The sequence below is a fragment of the Larimichthys crocea genome, chromosome VI (assembly GCF_000972845.2).
Source record: "Larimichthys crocea isolate SSNF chromosome VI, L_crocea_2.0, whole genome shotgun sequence".
Classification (NCBI taxonomy): domain Eukaryota; kingdom Metazoa; phylum Chordata; class Actinopteri; family Sciaenidae; genus Larimichthys; species Larimichthys crocea.
The window spans coordinates 19,630,999-19,650,645 of NC_040016.1; the positions used below are offsets into that span (position 1 = coordinate 19,630,999).

General features: G+C 42.6%; 1 protein-coding gene across 3 annotated transcripts in view; it reads right to left on the bottom strand.

Moving 5' to 3' along the window:
* The window catches only part of stab1 (stabilin 1), a 60,611-nt gene that overhangs the window by 30,282 nt on the left and 10,682 nt on the right, over positions 1 to 19,647 (bottom strand). For all 3 annotated transcript variants that reach the window (XM_027278819.1, XM_027278818.1, XM_027278820.1), the window contains 24 exons: positions 18,433 to 18,555; positions 14,850 to 14,987; positions 14,310 to 14,381; positions 13,519 to 13,632; positions 13,378 to 13,431; positions 13,029 to 13,109; positions 12,788 to 12,946; positions 11,103 to 11,165; positions 10,530 to 10,622; positions 8,935 to 9,021; positions 8,696 to 8,807; positions 8,218 to 8,404; positions 7,879 to 7,972; positions 7,506 to 7,664; positions 7,243 to 7,338; positions 6,185 to 6,280; positions 5,902 to 5,949; positions 5,668 to 5,795; positions 3,848 to 3,959; positions 2,848 to 2,925; positions 2,563 to 2,664; positions 2,360 to 2,464; positions 1,250 to 1,384; positions 563 to 691 (listed from right to left, as the gene is read on the bottom strand). In XM_027278819.1, coding sequence (XP_027134620.1) covers positions 563 to 691; positions 1,250 to 1,384; positions 2,360 to 2,464; positions 2,563 to 2,664; positions 2,848 to 2,925; positions 3,848 to 3,959; positions 5,668 to 5,795; positions 5,902 to 5,949; positions 6,185 to 6,280; positions 7,243 to 7,338; positions 7,506 to 7,664; positions 7,879 to 7,972; positions 8,218 to 8,404; positions 8,696 to 8,807; positions 8,935 to 9,021; positions 10,530 to 10,622; positions 11,103 to 11,165; positions 12,788 to 12,946; positions 13,029 to 13,109; positions 13,378 to 13,431; positions 13,519 to 13,632; positions 14,310 to 14,381; positions 14,850 to 14,987; positions 18,433 to 18,555 — 2,565 coding nt within the window. The remainder of the gene's footprint in view (positions 1 to 562; positions 692 to 1,249; positions 1,385 to 2,359; positions 2,465 to 2,562; positions 2,665 to 2,847; positions 2,926 to 3,847; positions 3,960 to 5,667; positions 5,796 to 5,901; positions 5,950 to 6,184; positions 6,281 to 7,242; positions 7,339 to 7,505; positions 7,665 to 7,878; positions 7,973 to 8,217; positions 8,405 to 8,695; positions 8,808 to 8,934; positions 9,022 to 10,529; positions 10,623 to 11,102; positions 11,166 to 12,787; positions 12,947 to 13,028; positions 13,110 to 13,377; positions 13,432 to 13,518; positions 13,633 to 14,309; positions 14,382 to 14,849; positions 14,988 to 18,432; positions 18,556 to 19,647) is intronic.

The following is a 19,647-nucleotide window of genomic DNA, read 5'->3' on the forward strand; positions in this document are numbered from 1 at the left end:
AATATAATCTGAACAGGTGAGTTGTATATAAATTCACCCTCAGTACAGTTGTCATGAACGGGGAAATTAGCTACAGAGACCAAAACTGTTTTTTGTACCAGGCTGTAAACATGTTTATTTCTGCTGTGAAGTTGGACATTTGAACATGGGGACTTATGGAGACTGACTCACTTCTGGAGCCAGCCTCAAGTGGACGTTTGAGGAACTGCAGTTTTTGGCACTTCCTCCACAAAAATGGAGATTGCTACTTGATTGCAATGTTCTACATCATCCACAACAATGAGACTCTTTGGTGAGGTGGCTCATCACGATTGGCTCAGAGTTCACACAGCGACAAGTGTTGTGATTGGCCAGATTTATTGATCACCACACCTAAGCCCTTTCACACATACATAATCAGCAGGTTCATCCTTCCATTCATTCACCCATTCATCCGTCCATGTGTCCATAGATCCACTCATGTCCTCATCCATCATCCGTCTATCGATCCATGCAGTTGTTCATTTATCTTTTCACTCATTCAATCCACCCTTCCATCCATCATCTCTCCCTCCATCCTTACGTTGACCTGCACGGTGACGTGTTTGCTGCATCTGTTGCGTTGGATTTTGAGGACCTGAGGGAGGACCATGATGATGCCGTACTCGGTCTCAGTGAAAGTGCCGTCAAGAGGAACCCCGTTCACAACTGTCTGAAGGACGAGAGGGGGAGACAGGTAGAGATTTCAAAAGACCAGATTTTGTCTGCGTGTCTTAGCACATTAACTATGAACCATTGCATCAGATTGTAGTAAATAAACTTGCTGCATAGAGATAGTCCGTCACAGTCAACATTTAATCTTCTGTCAAACTTTTTATATCATCGGCTGCATAACGCAGCAGTGAGCAGAAACTGTCCTCAGCGGAGAGCTCACCCTGCTAAAAAGAACTTTATTGACAATCACTGCCGTCATAAAATCAAACTCAGAAGACAGATGCTGAACAAATATGGATTTAGTGAGAGCAGCAAAGAGTTTACTCGTTTCTTGTCTTCATTTTGCTGTTCTGCAGCTGACACAACTCTAACCAAACATCTGTCTGCAAGTCGACTGTGAAGGATTACTTCTCTGCACTTTGATTTTAGAATGAAATGAAACTTGTGGCTGCCTGAAAAGATGAAGATCAATCTGAAAATCTGGTATGAATGTAGAAGCAGCAGTTTGGTCCTTCAGTGTTGTGAGAAAACACCTAAAAGGCAGAGGTATGGTTACCTGGTTTTTGTTATCTATATGGAACTGGACCTGGTAGTCTTCGCCCAGCATCGTGCTTTTCAACTTGCCGTCAGACAGGTGGTCAGGGAAGAGCAGCTCTCTGAGAATCACGTGGTACTTAAGCACGTCAGAGTCCTGAACAGAGACAGACAGAAAAAACAAAACAGCTGACCAGTCAGAGCTTTTAGGTGGAATTCACTCAATGTGACAGAATCATAAAAACTCAGATTACAAGCATCAGTGTCTGTGCTGACTGACACAGATGTTGATCGGATGGATGTGTTAGTCACTGCTGACTGGTTAAAACAAAACAACCATAAACAGTAAAAATGAACTGTGTCAGACAAAAGAATGACATGAAGATGTCATTTAAAATTTGCAGTTTTTCCATGGAGTGGAGAGAACACTGCTGGAAAGATTATAAGATTTTTCAAATAGAGATACAGAAATATTGATGCGTTGGAGACACTGTGGCAAATCATCACCGCAGAGAGCACCGAGCACTGAGCTCAAAGCTCCGACACTGTTAAACTCTTTATCAGGAACATGTTTTGGTTTTGAAACAGAGGAAGGATACAAAGCTGCTGCGGGACCTTTGAGCTGCAAAGTAAAAAATAAATCAATCACCAGAAGGCGGCTAAGTCCGGTACCACCTACACTGGATGATTGGTATGTAATAACTTTGTTGTTGACAACAAGTCGACTTATTCTTTGAGGACTCAAAAGCAAAAATTCAACCAAATTTGGAGTAAATGGATCAAATTTATCAAATCGATCAATCAATGACCCCGACGGGAGCAGACTTTGTTTGTACCACTGAGGCTTAGAGTTACTTCCCATTTCTTTATGTGAATAATAGAAACGTAAGAGTTAATTTGTGATGTACTGTGAGATGATGGGTGGATTTAAGCAGACAGATAAAGTATACGTGGATATATACACCCAGGATGAATGAAGAACTACAGGATGTAAGACCGTTCTGTGTATGTACGAATGTAAACATGTGTTTGTAAGTATAGCAAAAGATGCAGGATATTTTGTGTACTTGCCTTTTTGTGTTATTTTGATCATAGTTTCAAGGCAGCATTGGTTCATATCATCAGGACTTACCAGGACGGAGGAGTTAGTCCTGCTGAGGTGCTGCCTGATGGCTTCATCTGTTGGCAGCAGGAGGGTGAAATCAGCCTGATTCAGCTCCTTTGTCAGGTTGTACATCTGTGAAGAGAACACAGACAGTTAAACACATGGAGGAAACTAACAAGGAACAGACAGACAGACAGGCAGACAGACAGACAGACAGACAGGCATCTTACCAGAGCATACTGTTTAAAGAGGGTGAAGTTGGTAGAGGAGTTCAGGAAGGCCATCAGCGTGGGCGGCATCGGAGGGAGTTCTGAACGGGATGGGGTCAGTAACTGACGACAAACAAACAAAGTTTTAGTTTTTTTTTTTTATGGATCTAAAAGCATGAACCCTTTTTGCACGACCCCATGATCTTTCCGCCATCAGCACAAACTAGCTCCACCACTGGTAAAGCTCTGTGTCTAAATCACCAGCATGTTGTCCGTTCAACTCGCCCACACCTGGATGAATCTCACCTTGTCTATGACGTGGATGTAGCCGTTGATTGCAGGCAGGTTGTGCTTGATGATGGAGGCGTTTCCGACGGAGATCACCTGGAACAGAACAAAAACAGGTAAATATTTACTCTGTGTGTGTGTGTGTGTGTTTTCGTGTGTCTTGTGTGACACTTTCATCCAGTTTCTAAGCCAGTACTTATTGCTACACTTTCACATCTGACTGTTCTCATCCACGTGTTTTCACATGGTAAAGTCTGTATTCATCCGACACTTATAAAGTAAGTTTTAAGTTGGCTGCCTTTTATTCTGTTTTAACTACGTGGATTTGATTACAGCTCGTGGCAGGAGGCTTTTATTGATGCTTTTAGGTTTGTCTGAAGCTCAGAGACAAGGACAAGATTATCTCGGAGCTTTCTACCACCTCTACGACAAAACACCTCCTGGTCCTGGTCTCCTCTCTCTCACCAGTTCACTCCTCAGCCTGGGTGCAAAGCCCAAAGCAATGGCTTCGGCAATTTTCATGTAATTAATGTCTGATCTGCTGAGGCGTCTCTGTGAGTGAAGCTGAGCTGCGTAGACACATTCGATAATGACGTAAGTAAGATTTTAAAACATTTATGAGACTGCAGTTCAGATAAAAACTGTGTGCTAGTCAATAAACATAATACAGCCTTAATCTGTAGGTGTGTTTGCTGGAGTAATTTAAGGAATGGTTCAACATTTGATAAAATGGATATAAATATCATGTCTGTGAGGTAAGAGGAGAGCTCGAGTAGGGATGTGGTTTTCTGGGTACTTGAGCACTGAGTGAGGTTTCCAAGTTTGTGTCTGTGCAGAAACTGAAACCAGCAAGAAAACAGAAACTAAGACCTGACACGAGCACAGCACAGACCACAGTTCAATAACAACAGTGTGAATATACATATCATGTACTGCTGCAGGGAGAATCTTCCACCCAAATCTCCTTTCGGATCGCATGAACCTCAGTCTGAGTCTGTCACAGTTACGCCATTCTTACCCCGCTGCTGTTGCTGATCTCCCAAAACGTGGGCGGGTTCAGGGTGGGCTGCTTGCTACCCACCAGCTTGTCAAGATCTTCCACAGAGTAGACCCCCGGCAGGATGTGAGCCCTGCAACCAGAGAGAGCGAAGGGGAAATGGTTACGACTGTGGAGCCTGTGGACGAGGCTTCAAGCTTGAAGGATCTGCGTCCCATCGAATCCAATTTACAACATCACTGATAATAATAATATAAATAATAATACATTTTATTTAAATAAAGTGCTTTTCTAGAGATTTTAAAGATGCTTTACATGGTGAAAATATCAAAAACATCCAAACAGCACACTAAATGAAACACTAAACTTTAAAAGCAGTTTCACAAAGGCATGTTTTTCTCAGTGATTTGAAGGTCGGTAAGTCAGTACAGTCACGGATGTATTTGGGGAGAGAGTTAAAGAGGGAGGAGGGCAGCTACGGAGGTTCTGTCACCCAAGTCTCAGTGCTTGGAGTCAGGAGGTTCGCACTGGAAGAGCGGAGGCTGCGGGACGGAGTGTAGTGGTGGAGCAGGTCACTGAGATCACAGGTGACCCGGTTGTGGAGGCAGTAAAGGTTCTGGAGGTCACGAGTGCAGGTGAGACGGGTCAAAAAGTGCAGTGAATATCGGTTGCTCAACTTTCTGGTGGATCCAGTTCAAACATCAACATCGTCAGAGATAACAGCCGGCCTCCTGAGCGCCGGTGCTGACGATATTCTACACTGCATGATATTCTACACATCTTATTGTCAACAAATCTCTTGAGAAGACCAAGATGTGAGATGTAAATCTGTCAAAATGGCTCATAAATAGATCATCTGGTGCTTTGGTGAGTACTCCTGGCAGCAGGACGGTGTACGTGGGATTGAGTCAGAATAAACTGCAGTGTGTGTGGGTTCATGGTAACAAAGGAACATGTCACCAAGTGCAACAGTGTGGCTCATTGTTGTTGTTTTTTATTCGTTTTTTGGACGGCAGTGGAGCTCTATGCCGCGATACTTGTTAATGAATCAGGTTGGCTCAGGCTCTGCTGTAAGTTTTGGTGACGACTTGCGGGGCAAGTTGTGAACGACTGTAACTAAATGCAGAATGTCGGGGAGTGATCGAGATTTTGGCATCATTTGTAGTTCGAGTAGTCCTGTCCGGTCACGTTTGTGCAGGCTTTGGTTGCGTGCAGCTTCACAGTGCGAGGTGAGGTGCGAAAGTGACAGAATAAAACGGCCAAAATGCGATCTCTGAGCCGACTGTCTATTGTCTGCGAAGATTTAGCTTGTTGCAACTTGCTCGTTATGTGGAAATCATTTCTGCGCCTCGTGTGTTTTGCTGTAACTCATTTTTGCTCTCTGGAAACTTGGAGCAGAGATCAAGTTAGAAATCACATAAACACTGGGGTAGAGGAACAGCTGGTAAACTAGGGCACTCTGCTCACATGACTGAAAGGCCAAGGAGGAAGAGTGAACGTTTGGTCAGTGCCCACAAGATGAAGCTGCTTGATGCAGATTTGTGTAGAACGGTATGTCAGACATCTCTGAAGTAAGAGTCAAAGCACGGCGTTTCATAGGTTGTTTTATGATTAAATGTCCAGTTCACGTTGACCTGGAAGAAATCTTAGAAAAGACTTGTTAACTCGGCCTCTGGTTCGCTTGTCAGATGGGAAGATCGCGTTTCTTCTTTCCTGAACCTCTCAGCACTGGACATAAACTCTCTCCTATGCCTATAAGACAGACGGTTTACAGATTTGATGTCTATGTGTCCGAACTTTGAGAGCAGAAAGTGTGTCGGTCACTGTGTGAGGCGACTGACCGCAGGAAGTGAGGCAGGTTGTGTCGGCTGATCCAGAACCGATCTGAAGTCACATTCCTCATAGCTTTTGATGTCGGCACCAACAGTGTGAAGTTCCCACTCAGGTCCAAGGAGAGGTGACTGTACTTCTGATGACAGACAACACACAAAAATACACCCTTAGTGTTGTGTTATTTGATGAAGCAGCTGAATCTGATTAGTAACTATAGAGCAATTAATCTGGTTCTTACACACCTCAGTCAGTCGGTGGAAAAGATACAGCTCTGGGTTCATGTCCAGCTCCTACAAACACAGACACACATACATCTTCTTAATTAAACTTTTATTTATATGTCAGTAACATTAATAATAATATCATGTCATCCAATTCTATAGTTTTGAACCTCCAGCAGGCTGCAGCTGTTATTTCAATCTGTCAGAAGCATCTTTAATCAACATTTTGGCGTACAGAGAATCAGACTTTGATGACTCCTGATTTAAGGACTTAGGATCAAAGATCTTGACTCTGAATACTTACGTCCAGTAATGTTCCATAGCAGATGTGTCCGTCTCCGGCGTAGCCATCAGGACAGGTACAGGTGTGAGTCTCGCCCTCCTTCTGCTCACACTTTGCCTGACAAAATGTACAGCAGATAGGGACCATGGGAAATTTATGTAACCTACTGAGATCACAGCAGTCACAAACAAATATCATATTCAGCTGGATGACTCATAACACAAATAAACATGTTGAACATCCGTCTCAGATGAAGAAGTATCAGAACATCTAGAAATAACCTCAGTCCTCTCCAAATACTGAATCAAAACTAAACAAACAAACAAAGAAATATTGCTTCTTTGATATTTTAGAAGCTTCAAAGATTTCTCAAAGAAATCCAAATAAATATTCACACCACGTTCCTGCCATGTTCGGAAAATTGTATCCAGCGTGTTTGTTGGATCGTAGGCCACCCAGTGGCTCAATAAATCTGACTTCTTGGACCTAAAGCTACTTTAAATCTGGTCTTGACTGAAAGGCATTCAATCGACGTCCATGCTGCTGAATTCTCAGACCTCCTTTATCTCTCAGAAGCTGCAGGATCTTTCGCTGTTTTTCAGACCTGGCCAGGCTCACTTGGTCTTTTGGTATCTGCATTTCCTACATTCCTCATGACAGATTTATCTTTGACTGGTTGTAAATTTAAATATGAAGAACTGGGATTTATGAGGATTCACTTTGTACAAATAAAACAACACAAACTCTGAAAGTGCTCGCAGTAAGGCAGGAAGAGAGCGGGCTGGTTGTGTCACATACACTAGGGCGTCATCTGCAAACGGCATTATCTTGTGTTCTCTCGACAGTGAAACTTGATGCATCGTATCATTTCATTTGAAATCATTTATGTAAAACTTGAAGCATGTTTGGAAACTTTTAGAAAGCTGAAATCTGTTGTTTTGTTTTGTTTCCTGAAACTCTACAATAGCAAAACAAAAACATCCTTTAAATCCGGAATAATTAAAACCTAATCTTTCTTTATGGTTGACATGATATGACACAATTAATGTGTGTGTGTGTGTGTGTGTGTGTGTGTTTACCAGGCCATGGCAGCCTCCATTCTTGAAGAGACAGGGGTTAAGGAGGTCACACACGATGCCGTCCCCGGCGTAACCTGTTTTACACACACACTCACTCTGCAGACAAACAGACAGATGAACAAAGAGTCCATAACACAATGTTTTCAGCAACTACTCAGTCAACCATATAGACAACGAGTTGATGTAGGTTGGTACTCTTTAGAGAGGACTGGGTGAGACTGGTCAGTAAGTGTCACATCCATTATTAATCATCAGGAACTGACCTGTCCAGGTCCCCTGTGGTTACAGTCGGCGTTGGGGCTGCAGCCTCCTCGACTCTGCAGCTGACAGTTATTGATCTCCACACACACCCTGCCGTCACCTGTCCAACCCTCAGAACACACACACGACGCGTTACCTGGACCTGCATACACACACTGTGCCTGTAAAGACGGAGAGGAGAGAGGGAGGGGGGTGTTATAAAAGCAGGTGGACAGCTTTGAGTGAGACTGACCTGCTTTCCTAAACACAAACATACAGAGAGAAGTCAGTGCCCCCATAGCAATCTGAGATTTAACACCCCACAGCAACCTCAAGACTTACATGACTCTGTGTGTAGTTATCACCGTTCACACACAGGTGAGCAGTAAGACTTACGTTGGTGTCGCAGTCTCCTCGGTTGCTCTTCAGGCAGGGGTTGATGGGGGAACAGGAGTGACCGTCACCATCATATCCATCCCTACACACACATCTGTTGCAACACACACACACACTGGATGGTGAGTATTGTGTCGGCCTTCCATGTGGTGCTTAACACTTGACGTTCCAGCCTGACTGTGACTGTAAACAGCTTACAAACACCCTTAAGAGGTGACAGAGAGAGCTGCAGGAGTCCAGGTAGGACTGAAAAACACCTCGATAAGCCTGAATCCTCCTCACCGAACAGGAGGAACCTACAAAATCTGAATGGCTGAAGAAGCAGTCGTAGTATCTTACTTAGTATTCAGTCCTGTGTGTGTGCAGTATGCGTGGATGTGACAGTGTTCCTGCAGCCCGTCAGAGTTGCACGGCGTGGCCGTCCTGTCACAGTTTTCTCCGGAGTAACCCTCAATACAGGAACCTCTCCGACACACACCACGGCTGCCTGGACGGTTATCACACACACCGTGGAGACAGCGGCAATCTGAAGACACACACACACACACACACACACACACACGGTAAATTGAGGTAAGTCATAATACAAGTCACACCATGTGAAACAACAAACAAACACTTAAAAAACTATGATAAACAGGTGTCTAAGTCTCAACAGAGTAAAAACTATTGAGTGTCTTCAATAAAAAGTGTGATGAATGAGTGAACAAGAGAATAATTTCACGTTGTCCGTCTGTTTTTTGACTAAAGTTGACGCGTTAAATCTCAAACAGGCGTTACGTTTCTCTCCAAACTGTCATCGAGGAGGAGCCGTTACCTTCGTCACACTTGTCTCCGTGCTTGGATGGATCCGAGCAGATGTGGCAGGCGACACCCTTGAAGCCTGACTGACAGCTGCACGAGCCGTTGCCATGGATACCGTCAAAGCACTGCATGTTGTTGAATGAATAAATAAATGTTTATGTTCGCACACACACACACACACACACACACACACACACACACACACACACACACACACACAAATAGACACACGAGGAGTTGTTTGTTGCTCACCGTTCCTTTGTCATAGCAGGGATGCTGGAAACCTCCAATACAGGGTTTACAGTCCGGACCGTAGAAACCTTTACAGCACTCTGCTATCTGTTAAACACACACACACACACACAGAGAACACAACAGTGACATTTTAACACCTATCATGTCGATATGACGAATGTGTTAACAGCTGCCTGGAGCAGATATTTGGATTTGTTTGGCTCTGATTTTGGTCTCCACCAGCTCCTGAGGGAAATATCCGTCTCTTTAACTGCTAAACACATACAAGCAGTCATGTGATCATCCATTATCTGTAACCGCTTTCCCTCATCAGGGTCACGGTGGGGCTGGAGACAATCCCAGCTGTCCTTGAGCGTGTGGCCAGCTCATCACAGGACACACGGAGACAAACAACCATTCACGCTGACATTCAGAAGAGCACTGTGAGAACCCAGGTAGACACGAGGAGAACATGCCAGGAACCAGAGCGACGGTGCTAAGCACTGATCTTTTATTCTTCTTCATAATGCATTTAAGCACGTAATTTAGAGTGAGCTGCCATTCTCTTTCAAAAGCACTGATAATCAAGTTTCTTGCTTAGAAACATGTAGGATAGGATATATTTTATGGCAAACACAGTTTCACTCACGCCTGACCTCAGTTTGGGCAGCTGCCATTCTCTTTCTTTTCTTTCTTTCTTTTAGCATCAAGTGTTTTCTCCACAGCTTACCCTCCACTGATCAGCTGTAGTAAGACTTGCCAGCTGATCACGATTGGACTCATCTACAGCTACGTAACATGTTTGTGCAGTCACAGTTGAGACAGTGTGGTGAGAGGTGTGTGCAGCTCCCAATAGGTCAGTACTATCAATATCTGCAAACAGAAAGCTGGCATAGTAGAATGAAGAGGATTTGTGCTGCTGTTCTCTTCACCTTGTCACCATGGGCATACCGCTGTAAGTTCTATTTGGTTTGATGCTGTTTTCGTAATTTTCAAAGATCTTAGTGTTTTATTTCCATAGGTATATATTTCCTTTGTTCCAGATCATTTCCGCTCCTGCTACTTCTCGTCGTAAACGCCTAAACAACCCTGACTCCTTTCGAACAACTATCTCCTCTAGAAGATCTGAGTGATGTTGAAGAACGCAGTGACAGCAATGATGCAGATTTTGAAATTCACGTGGGATTCAACAAACAAGCACATATCTGTTCAGTACAGTATTGTTTGTATTTTCTTTGAGAAAACAGGGATCCTATAGTTCAAAAACTTATAAAGAAAAACTGAGATCAGTTTTGGATTCTGCACCCAGAAATTAGTTAAAAACAGCTGTCAGACCTAACTCAACAAAAAAATGTATCCTCCAGTGTAATCAACTTTCTTGCTTAGAAACATGAAGGATAGTGATGTGGTCCAGTGATGATCCATGTCTTTGCTGATTTTTAGATTAGTCAGGTGGCGTCACGCACACACCATCCTTTCTTTGGTCGTTTCATACGTGATCACACATTTAACGTTATAAACACCTTCTTCTCATCTGAAGGCACCGTTAGCAGCTGAGTTGTAAATGAAATGAAGCCAAAAATAAAGCTGCGTTCACCGAGCACCGTTCTCACCTGTCTGGTGGCGTTGCAGAATTTGGCACAGCCTCTACTGAGTGTTGGCCTGAGAGGAGACGTGACGTATTCACAGCCGGTCTGATGAGAGTTCTGGAGACGGACATACAGAGTGGTTGGCTTTCTGCTATCGTCCATAATTTCCACCAGGTTTTTATTTGGTACAAAAAATACTGTTGTGGAAAGAATGGTGCACAAACTGATAAACTAAATCAGAATAAAAGAATAAAATTGTCACGCCACGTAAACAGACTAAAATCTGGTGTCTGTGAATAATCTAAATTCACATATTCTGTACTTAATAAACATAAAACAAGCAAGCGAGTTTTATTTATCTGTGCTTTCATTCAACCTTTTATTCTGAAGGTCATCAGACGTCTGAAAGTGTCAGTGAAAGCTCCTCCATAAATGTTTCACCTTACAGTTCCTCGCCTCTGCTCATGGATTACCAAACTGATGATTTATCGACGTGTTTGCACAGTTTTCCCACATCAGCAGTGTTTATCTCCTGTGTGGCTGTGTCACCCTGGAGGCGTTGTGTATATTACAATGGAAATGTTGCAGGTGTTTTACCAGTTCAGTGGTGCCTTCTGGACAGTCAGTCTCATAGAGGTAACTGCAGTGAACACATGGACCCTGAAAACACAAACACACGCAAAATTAATACTGCCGTTAGCATTAGTGTTTCATTTCTTGTGTTAATTAAACTGGACTTCTGAGTCACGTTTACAGTCGTACCTCCCCTCCCCACAAGAAGGGATTATGGTTGCAACATAAAAGCCTTCCTGTCCTGAGTTCAAGTGCATCAACCTTTGTCAGAAATTATGCATTAAAGGGATTTTACAGTAGAGTAACAACATTTAGATTTATATTTAACATTTAGATTTATATTTAACATTTAGATTTAGATTTAGATTCAACATTTAGATTTATATTTAACATTTAGATTTAACATTTAGATTTAGATTTCGATTAACATTTAGATTAGATTTAGATTTAACATTTAGATTTAGATTTAACATTTAGATTTATTTATATTTAGATTTAACCTTTAGATTTATATTAAGCATTTAGGTGTAACATGTAACATTTGGATTTAAATATTTAAAATATCTCTAAGTTAACAAATATTGTTCTAAATGTGCAAAAAAGTGACTCTCAAAAATTCAAACCAGTTTTTTAAACATTGTTTTTAGCTAAATGTGACAAAGTGTTGCTGTTATTTTCAGAGCGAGACGCTTTACAAACTGACTATAAGTAATGAGACAAGTTAACGCTGAGTTAACCTCACACAGACACACGGTGCATGCAAACTCACTAACTCTTTTCGCAGCTGTTATCCGGCAGGAGCGAATGCTGCCGACCTCTTACATGCTGAACTGCAATCCTTCAACCTACGAGCTGCTGATACATTAAATTCAGCTGTAATTATCAACTGAATTATTAATCATGTTCCAAGAGTCTAGTTTATTTTATAAGACTGAGAATTAATCAGTTAATTTGTCAAAAACATATATAAAATATTGTTTATCCATCTTTAAAGGCAGTGCTCTCGAGGTACTTTAATATTAATTAAAGTCATTATTTATTATTACCTGATTGTTTTGATTGAATTAATTGATTTCACCTGCATAGTTTGGGGCCTTTTAGATCTCCAACATGTCTCAAATGGCATCGACTAAATCCACTAAGTTATATTACCACCATATTTGTACACAATTAAACTTTACTGGTACTGTACAAACATATACAGCTCTGTTTGCAGCCTGTTTACATCTCAGTATATTTACAATATTTATTTTATTACCTGTCTATCTATCACAGTATATAAATATTTCTATGCAGACCTGTCTACAACCTGTTCTTGTTATGTATGTACATCTACAGCATTACTGCAAAACCTATTTTAATTAACTGTATACATATTTTATATTGTATTAAATATATATTCCTATTTTTTTTTTACCTGCTGCACAATTTTATGTCTTACATTTTAACTATACTCCCAGGAGCTGAGACTATACTACACTGAAAGTCTGGATACATCGGTCTTTGTCCCAAGAGGATAATTCATCATCAAACGATGGCCGATGGGTTCTCTGATTGATCACAGTGTGACACACTTCTGAGTAATGGGTCACTACGTGGTGCTAGACCCCCAAAGCTTTGACATTATGTTCTGTCCCAGGTTGTGCCCCTGGTATTCTGTTTGTTAAAGTCTCTGTGTGTGTTACTGTGTTACTTTACACTCTGCTCACCATGGTGATCTTGCTCTCAGTGACATCACAGCGGTGAGGCAGGATGGGAAGGATGGAGGGCGGATACAGAAGGCCGTCGATCATGTGGATGATCCCGTTGGACGCCATAATGTTAGTGGTTGTTAGATGGATGCCTTTCTCGCCCAACAGGATCTCACCCTGGAGAGAGACGAGCGGGTTTATGTGAAAGTGCTAATGTCAAACCAAGAGACGCTGAGGAGAACCAATCAGAGGCACTTACAGAGTCAGACACACTGATGGTGACAACCTGATTGGCCAACGTCCTAATCTGACGGACAGTAGCCAACTCGTCGACTGTCAGCTAAGGGACAGAAAAAGGTTGTTAGGGGACACCATTACTATGGTAACCGAGGTCAGAGGATGGAGCTGTCTCACTCCAATGGCACAACAGACAGGTACATGACATAAACACCTGTGCGGAGTCATACACCATTTATGAACACAGAGTAGTTATGGCTCTGTTAGATATTTCTTTCTTCACCTTCTTCACATGCAGAGCAAAAAAAAGACAGACGTAAGCGGGGAGGACTGAAAGAAGAATGGATTGAAGGAGGCAGATTGTATCTTACCACCGCCTGGGAGAAAACGTGGTGTCTGAGAAGTTCCTGAAGTTTATATTTGGCCTTGAAAGAGAACAGAATAATATTATAAAAAATCTTCACATTGCATAATGAAAGCTAAAAAAGTACTAGAGTACTAATTACACCTACGTCATTCAGCATGTACAGGATGCTGCCGTCTCTGGCTCGGTCCACAGCCTCGTTGGTGGGGACGAACACAGTCAGGGGTCCCGGACCCCGCAGGGGGGGAGGCGAGCCAGAGTTCTGCAGACACACACACACACACACACACACACACACACACACACACACCAAAGGTTCAGCATCGATCTTTATTAAGAAGAAGCTCGCTACATACTTATGGGATGTTAGATCTATGAGTCGGTTGGAAAGTGACCGTCTGCAGCTGAATCTTGTGGATTACAAGACTTTTTACTTTTTATCACCTGCTCCTTCCTTAGCATGAGCAAAAACTTAAAGGCCCACTAAAAAAAGCAGTGTTTAGTTTGTCCATTGTGGGCTACGGTAATAAATATATATATACACACACACTGGATCTTTAAGGACACTAAAGCTAACAGGCAGCACTGTGTATGATAATGAGGTAAGCCGGGGTTACTGGAGCATGAAAATGAAAATAATGTAGCATTTACCAGAGACTTAACACTATATTACTACCTGTTTATACGTGTTTACTTCAGCATCTCATGTCAGAGCAGATAAACATAATGTTTAATCCATTCCTGACATGTTTGCTGTTTTGCTTCAGGCTTTAGAGAAGGTGAATAAACTATAAATACTCTGTTACTATACCCAAACACTGACAGACCTGCTGCTCCTTGTTATGGTTTCTAAGCTATGATTGTTCAGGGGAGGGCTGCTCCGTCTTACTGATCAATAAAGTTCATCTGGGCCAAAACATACAGTGCACCAACACTCACATCAACCAGAGACAGGAAGCGGTTGTATTTTCCATCCTTAGTCAGAATCTCACCGATCGTCTTATCGGCAAACTGGACGCAAGAAGAAGAAGAAGAAGATCAGATGACGTTCATGTTCATAAACTGCTGTAAAATTAGCTGAGTTAATGATGTATATGAATCAATCAGAGCTTTATTACGGACACACACGCGGCCCGTAGCACAATAAAAAACATAAATCCACATACTGGGTATAGATAAACTGCACTGTTGTAATGCAGGTGACTCATCTAATATACATTTAACCAGATAGAATAATAAAATTAAATGCATTAAGCCAGATATTTATGCAATTTCTGCTTAACCTTTAAGACTTTAGGCCAGACTTGAACCTGATCCTTGCAGTTAGGACTCAGTCTTTATACATGATGCAAGTTCAGGCGAGCTAAGCTAAATATATTAAATCAAACAAAAAGCTCTAGAAATGCTTTGTGTGTGTGTGTGTTTGTGTTTTCAGGGAGTTTTCTGTACAATATCTGGTGAAGTGACCCTTGAACTCGCCTGTTCGTCACGTGAAGGCCTGTCAGAAAGCGTGTTTGTGATCGGCCGGTCGATGATGTGGATGATGCCGTTGGCTGCTGGCAGGTCTTCCTGGATGATCTGGTACTGTCTGCTGGGGTCGTCCATCAGGATGAATCTCTACGTGAAATGAGACGTTATTGAGACTAGAAATGAGAATATATAGAGAGTATCTTCATGGTAGCAGTGTGGAAGTATGAAGGGAAACAAGAATTGTGCGAACACTGGCAACATTTAAACGTTTGACATCTCGACTTCATGATTGTTTTGAGAGGCGCACGTCAGCTGACATCTCTATGAAATAAACTCTCTCAGCCAGGGGTCAAACAGCAGACACCATCACCATGGAAACCTTTGATTACAGCGATGGAAACACAGCTGATAACATATTGATTTACTAATTAGTGCACACACACACACACACACACACACACACACACACACACCATTTTTAACCATTTTTCAGGCCTTATTTACTTTTCATACTTTAAGACAGATGTTTGACATATTTCATACTTCATGAGATTTAGATGAAGGATGAACTATCAGTGCCGTGGGTTTATGGGTTGGGAGTGAGTTGCTGACCCAAGCGAATGAGTTCAAGTATTTCAGGAATATTGTTCACAGACGATGGGAAGATGGACCACGAGATGGATTGGTGCGGTACTGGACTGTTTTGGGGACGAGGGAGGTGAATGCTCAATGAGTTTCCTTCATAAGGTGGCTGGGCCTTAGATATGAAGCTCAGACGTTCATAAAGGAGCTCAGAGTAGAGTCACTGCTCCTTCCTCGCATTGAAAGGAGCCAGCTGAGGTGGTTCGGGCATCTTTGAAGGTGTTGCAAGTACATACTGGGAGAAGACCCCGGGGCAGATCCAGAACCTGCTGAGGGGAATACAGAGCCGATCTAGACTGGGAATGTCTCGAGATCCCCCCAGGACGAGCTGCGATGTGTTGCTGGGGAGAAGGACGTCTGCTAAACCTGCTGCCAATGCAACCCAACCACGGATAAGTGGAAGAAAATGGATGAATGATGGACATTTTAACACCCATGCACCCAGTCAGGACTTACTAAGCATATAAACAATGCTCTTTAGTATTCACTTGTTCTACATTTTCTCACAGGAATACACAACAACAAAGAAAACAGTGCCGCATAGTGCAACGTTTAGTGGTCTATATAATAAATAACCACCAAGGTCAACAAATCTTTACACAAACCTGAAAGTAGCTGCTCTAAATAAGTAAAATGAATCAACCCTCCATTAGGAAGTTCTGATCTCCTCTCCTCATTTTGTTCTCCTCTCCTTCCCTTTTATCTCCTCTCCTCTTCTCTCCAAGTATCACACCAGGAGTCTCGCTGGGACGCCTCCCCAAGGTGTTATTTCTCAAATCCACCCTGAGCACAGCTGCTATGCTTCCCCTCTCTCTCTTCCTGCTATCTTTCATACACACAAACACAAACAGCCTCCTCAAATATGATTTACACAGTCAACTAGTGCAGTGACAGTTATTGTCTGAGTTAGGCGAGCTGTATCGACATGTTTTAATGAATGTTTAATGAGGTTTAGGGCAAACACGATTGTTACCTGGCTGTCACCGGTGAAGGATGGCGAGGTAGACGGGCGCTTGTTTGTGCCATGACTGTGACAAGAACTCAAACGCAGCTCTCCGGCATTTCAACATCCTTTTAATTAAGAATTGATGCCACGAGCCAAATTTAAAACTTCAGTTCTGGAAAATTAGAAAAAGGTGCTCGAGCACCACCTCTATTTGTTACTGTGAGCTCAGAGCGCAGAGAGAGAGTTAATGTTTGCACCACAGGCTGGTCCAAGACCGTGAACTGGTTTTAAGGACCAGGGAGTGGAGCTGGTGTCGTGCCAGAACCAGAGCTGTGCAAACGTGCAATGCTACCAGGCTCAGCAATTTGTATAAACGAAAAAACTGAAGAGGACTTTGACGGAGGAAACTGAGAAGAGAAAAAGAGAGACTGACCAAAGAAGAAGTTGTTGGACGAGACATTAAGATTGATTTTGGACAAGATGGTCTTGAACCGATCCTTTAACATGCAATCACTTTGGTGTCTTGTGGTAACAAACACAAGACATTAGACATGGCGACACACACCTGGAATGATAAATATGAAGCTATGTGTCCACCCACTCGTTGACTAAACAAGACAAAACAGGAAACACAGCTCATTATTTCTTGTTTCTGAAGAGAGAGACACGCAACCTGAGAGACAAACACTAAGGTTCACAGCAAAACCACCACGTCCACTGTGAGCGAGGACAGCTACAGGAGGGATTTACTGGGATACTGAACACAAGGCACGTTCTGGACAACATGTCTTTCATACCAAAGGATCTCTGCTGTCCTGTCTGCCAGGAGATCTTCAAAGATCCTGTTATTCTGTCGTGTAGCCACAGCTTCTGCAAAGACTGTCTGAAGAGCTGGTGGAGGGGGAAACAAACACACGAGTGTCCGTGCTGTAAAACAAGCCACTCGAAGAAAAATGCACCTTGTAACCTGGTGTTAAAGAACCTGTGTGAGGCCTTCTTACTGGAAAGAGATCAGTGAGGATGAGCAAGGTCTGGGACAACCACAGATTCATGCCTGTTGATGAACCTGCTCAGGATCACGACTTCAGAAAATCACTTCAGAAACTGAAGCTCTCACTAAGGAGCAGTTTGAGAAGCTTCACAAGTTTCTAGAGGAGGAAGAGGGGACCAGGATCTCTGCTTTAAGGGGGGAAGAGGAGCAGAAGAGTCGGATGATGAAGGAGAAGATGGAGGCTCTGAGCAGAGGGATAGCAGATCTTTCAGACACAGTCAGAGCCACAGAGGAGGAGCCAAGAGCTGAAGACGCCTCATTCCTGCTGAGTTACAAGGCGGCAGTGAAAAGAGTCAAACAGAGCCCCCTGCTGGATGATCACAGCCAGTCTGAGGAGCTCTGATAACCTGATCATCAGGATGATGGTCTCCTACACTCCTGTGATTCTGGATCCAAACACTGCTTCCTGTCTGAAGATGCGGTGTGAGATCAGGAGAGCAACGGCAGCTTTAAAAAACACTCAGAGGACCAAAAGTTATACTGCTCTGTCCACTGAGAGCTTTAACTCAGGGACTTACAGCTGGAAACATCAAGGACTGGGAACATCTCGATGCCTACAGTTTGTTTTCAGCTCATCTGATGTTGATACTTCCTCACTGACGTCCTGTTTCTGTACATTCAGGCTGAGAATCATGAGAAGACTTTGCCAGTGACTGTTTATCAAGACATCTTTTATTAATATCTCCACCGTGGATCGCTCCGGGCATATCAATGAGCACATTAATGCATCAGTGTAATGAAGTACTTATTATGTATGCGTGTTCCTTGAGGCACACATATTATTCACAAAATCCTCCAAACTTAAGACATAAAATCCAGTTTTAAGTGTTTGGATTATTCTGACTGTGTCCCAGTAAAAAATAAATAAAAGGGTGATCTTCACCTTTCATATTACTGTTTTACATTTTTTAAGACACGACTCAGTGAAAACGACGTTGGAGAGGAAGCATTACCTTGTTGTCTTTGCTCCTCAACGTGGCTCCTCCGTACAGGTTGAAGTCTCGTCCCTCCAGGCTCTTGTAGAGGTGCTGACCCAGGATCAGGTGGTTTTTACACACCAGCTCCTCGTTGACACCCTGTAGAGACAGCACAGGTGAGTGGATCAATTTTGAATGTATCTATTGTTCATTTTTTGTGTTGGAAACAGACTTTGTTCACTCTTTCTTTCAAAGCTTACAGGCTAACCTGTGATTCACCCTACGCTGCACTAAGACACACAATCCTGACACGTCCTGGGATCACAGGGTGTTTTGGTTCTTTTATCCTCTCCCAGAATTAATCAGACCCCAGAGGCAACTCCTCCTCTGGTGTGGTCCTGATGTGATTTTGTATTTGGTCTAGTGAAAGGAACACGTTGTCACTTTCACTGCATTTTTTTATTTATTTTTTTGGTCTCGTCTTTGATTCCCTTTTTTTTTTCTTCCCTTTCCTACAGCCGAGGTTTCACCAAATCTTTGTAGCTGACAGGAAATTACAATCAGTCAAAGCTTTCTCTGAGGTTCTTTGAACTAGGCGAGTCGGGAGGTTGTTGAAAAAGTACAAACTGAGTTTAGATGTTATGTCTGTAAAAAGCTAGAAGCACAGGAAAAAGGTTTAATGATATGATGCTGTAAAATCTCACATTAGTTTAAATGTTCATGTTGTATCTCTGCAGTGATTTTATTTTATTTCATTGTGCTATCGATCGATATTATTTCCTAGAACGAGTACTAATGTATCTTGTGATCTGCTGTCCAGTTAAATACTTTTTTAATATATATTTTATTTATAGTTTAAAAGTTTTTTCAAAGACAGTAACAGGACATACAAGAAAAAACAGACAAAGTTGTCCCAATATCTCCAGAGCAAGGTAAAGTTACATGAATAAGTGAATCCAATCCAACACCGTGCTACATAGTTACATAGCCCGATAAGTCAGAGTCCCTGTGGTTGTCAGGTGATGTGACACCGTGCCAAGAAAGGTCCCCATGTTTTCTCAAACCTCTTTTGTATATTGGGTTTGAACATACGGATTTTTTTCCATCTGTATAATGGACAGCATTTCTTTCAGCCAGTGTGCAAAACAAGGTCAGGAGAATGAGTTTCTTAACCACCACCATTCCTATCAGCCAAACCATCTGCACGTTGCGTAGTAGCTCAATAGACGTTACAGAGCGTCCAAAGATGGC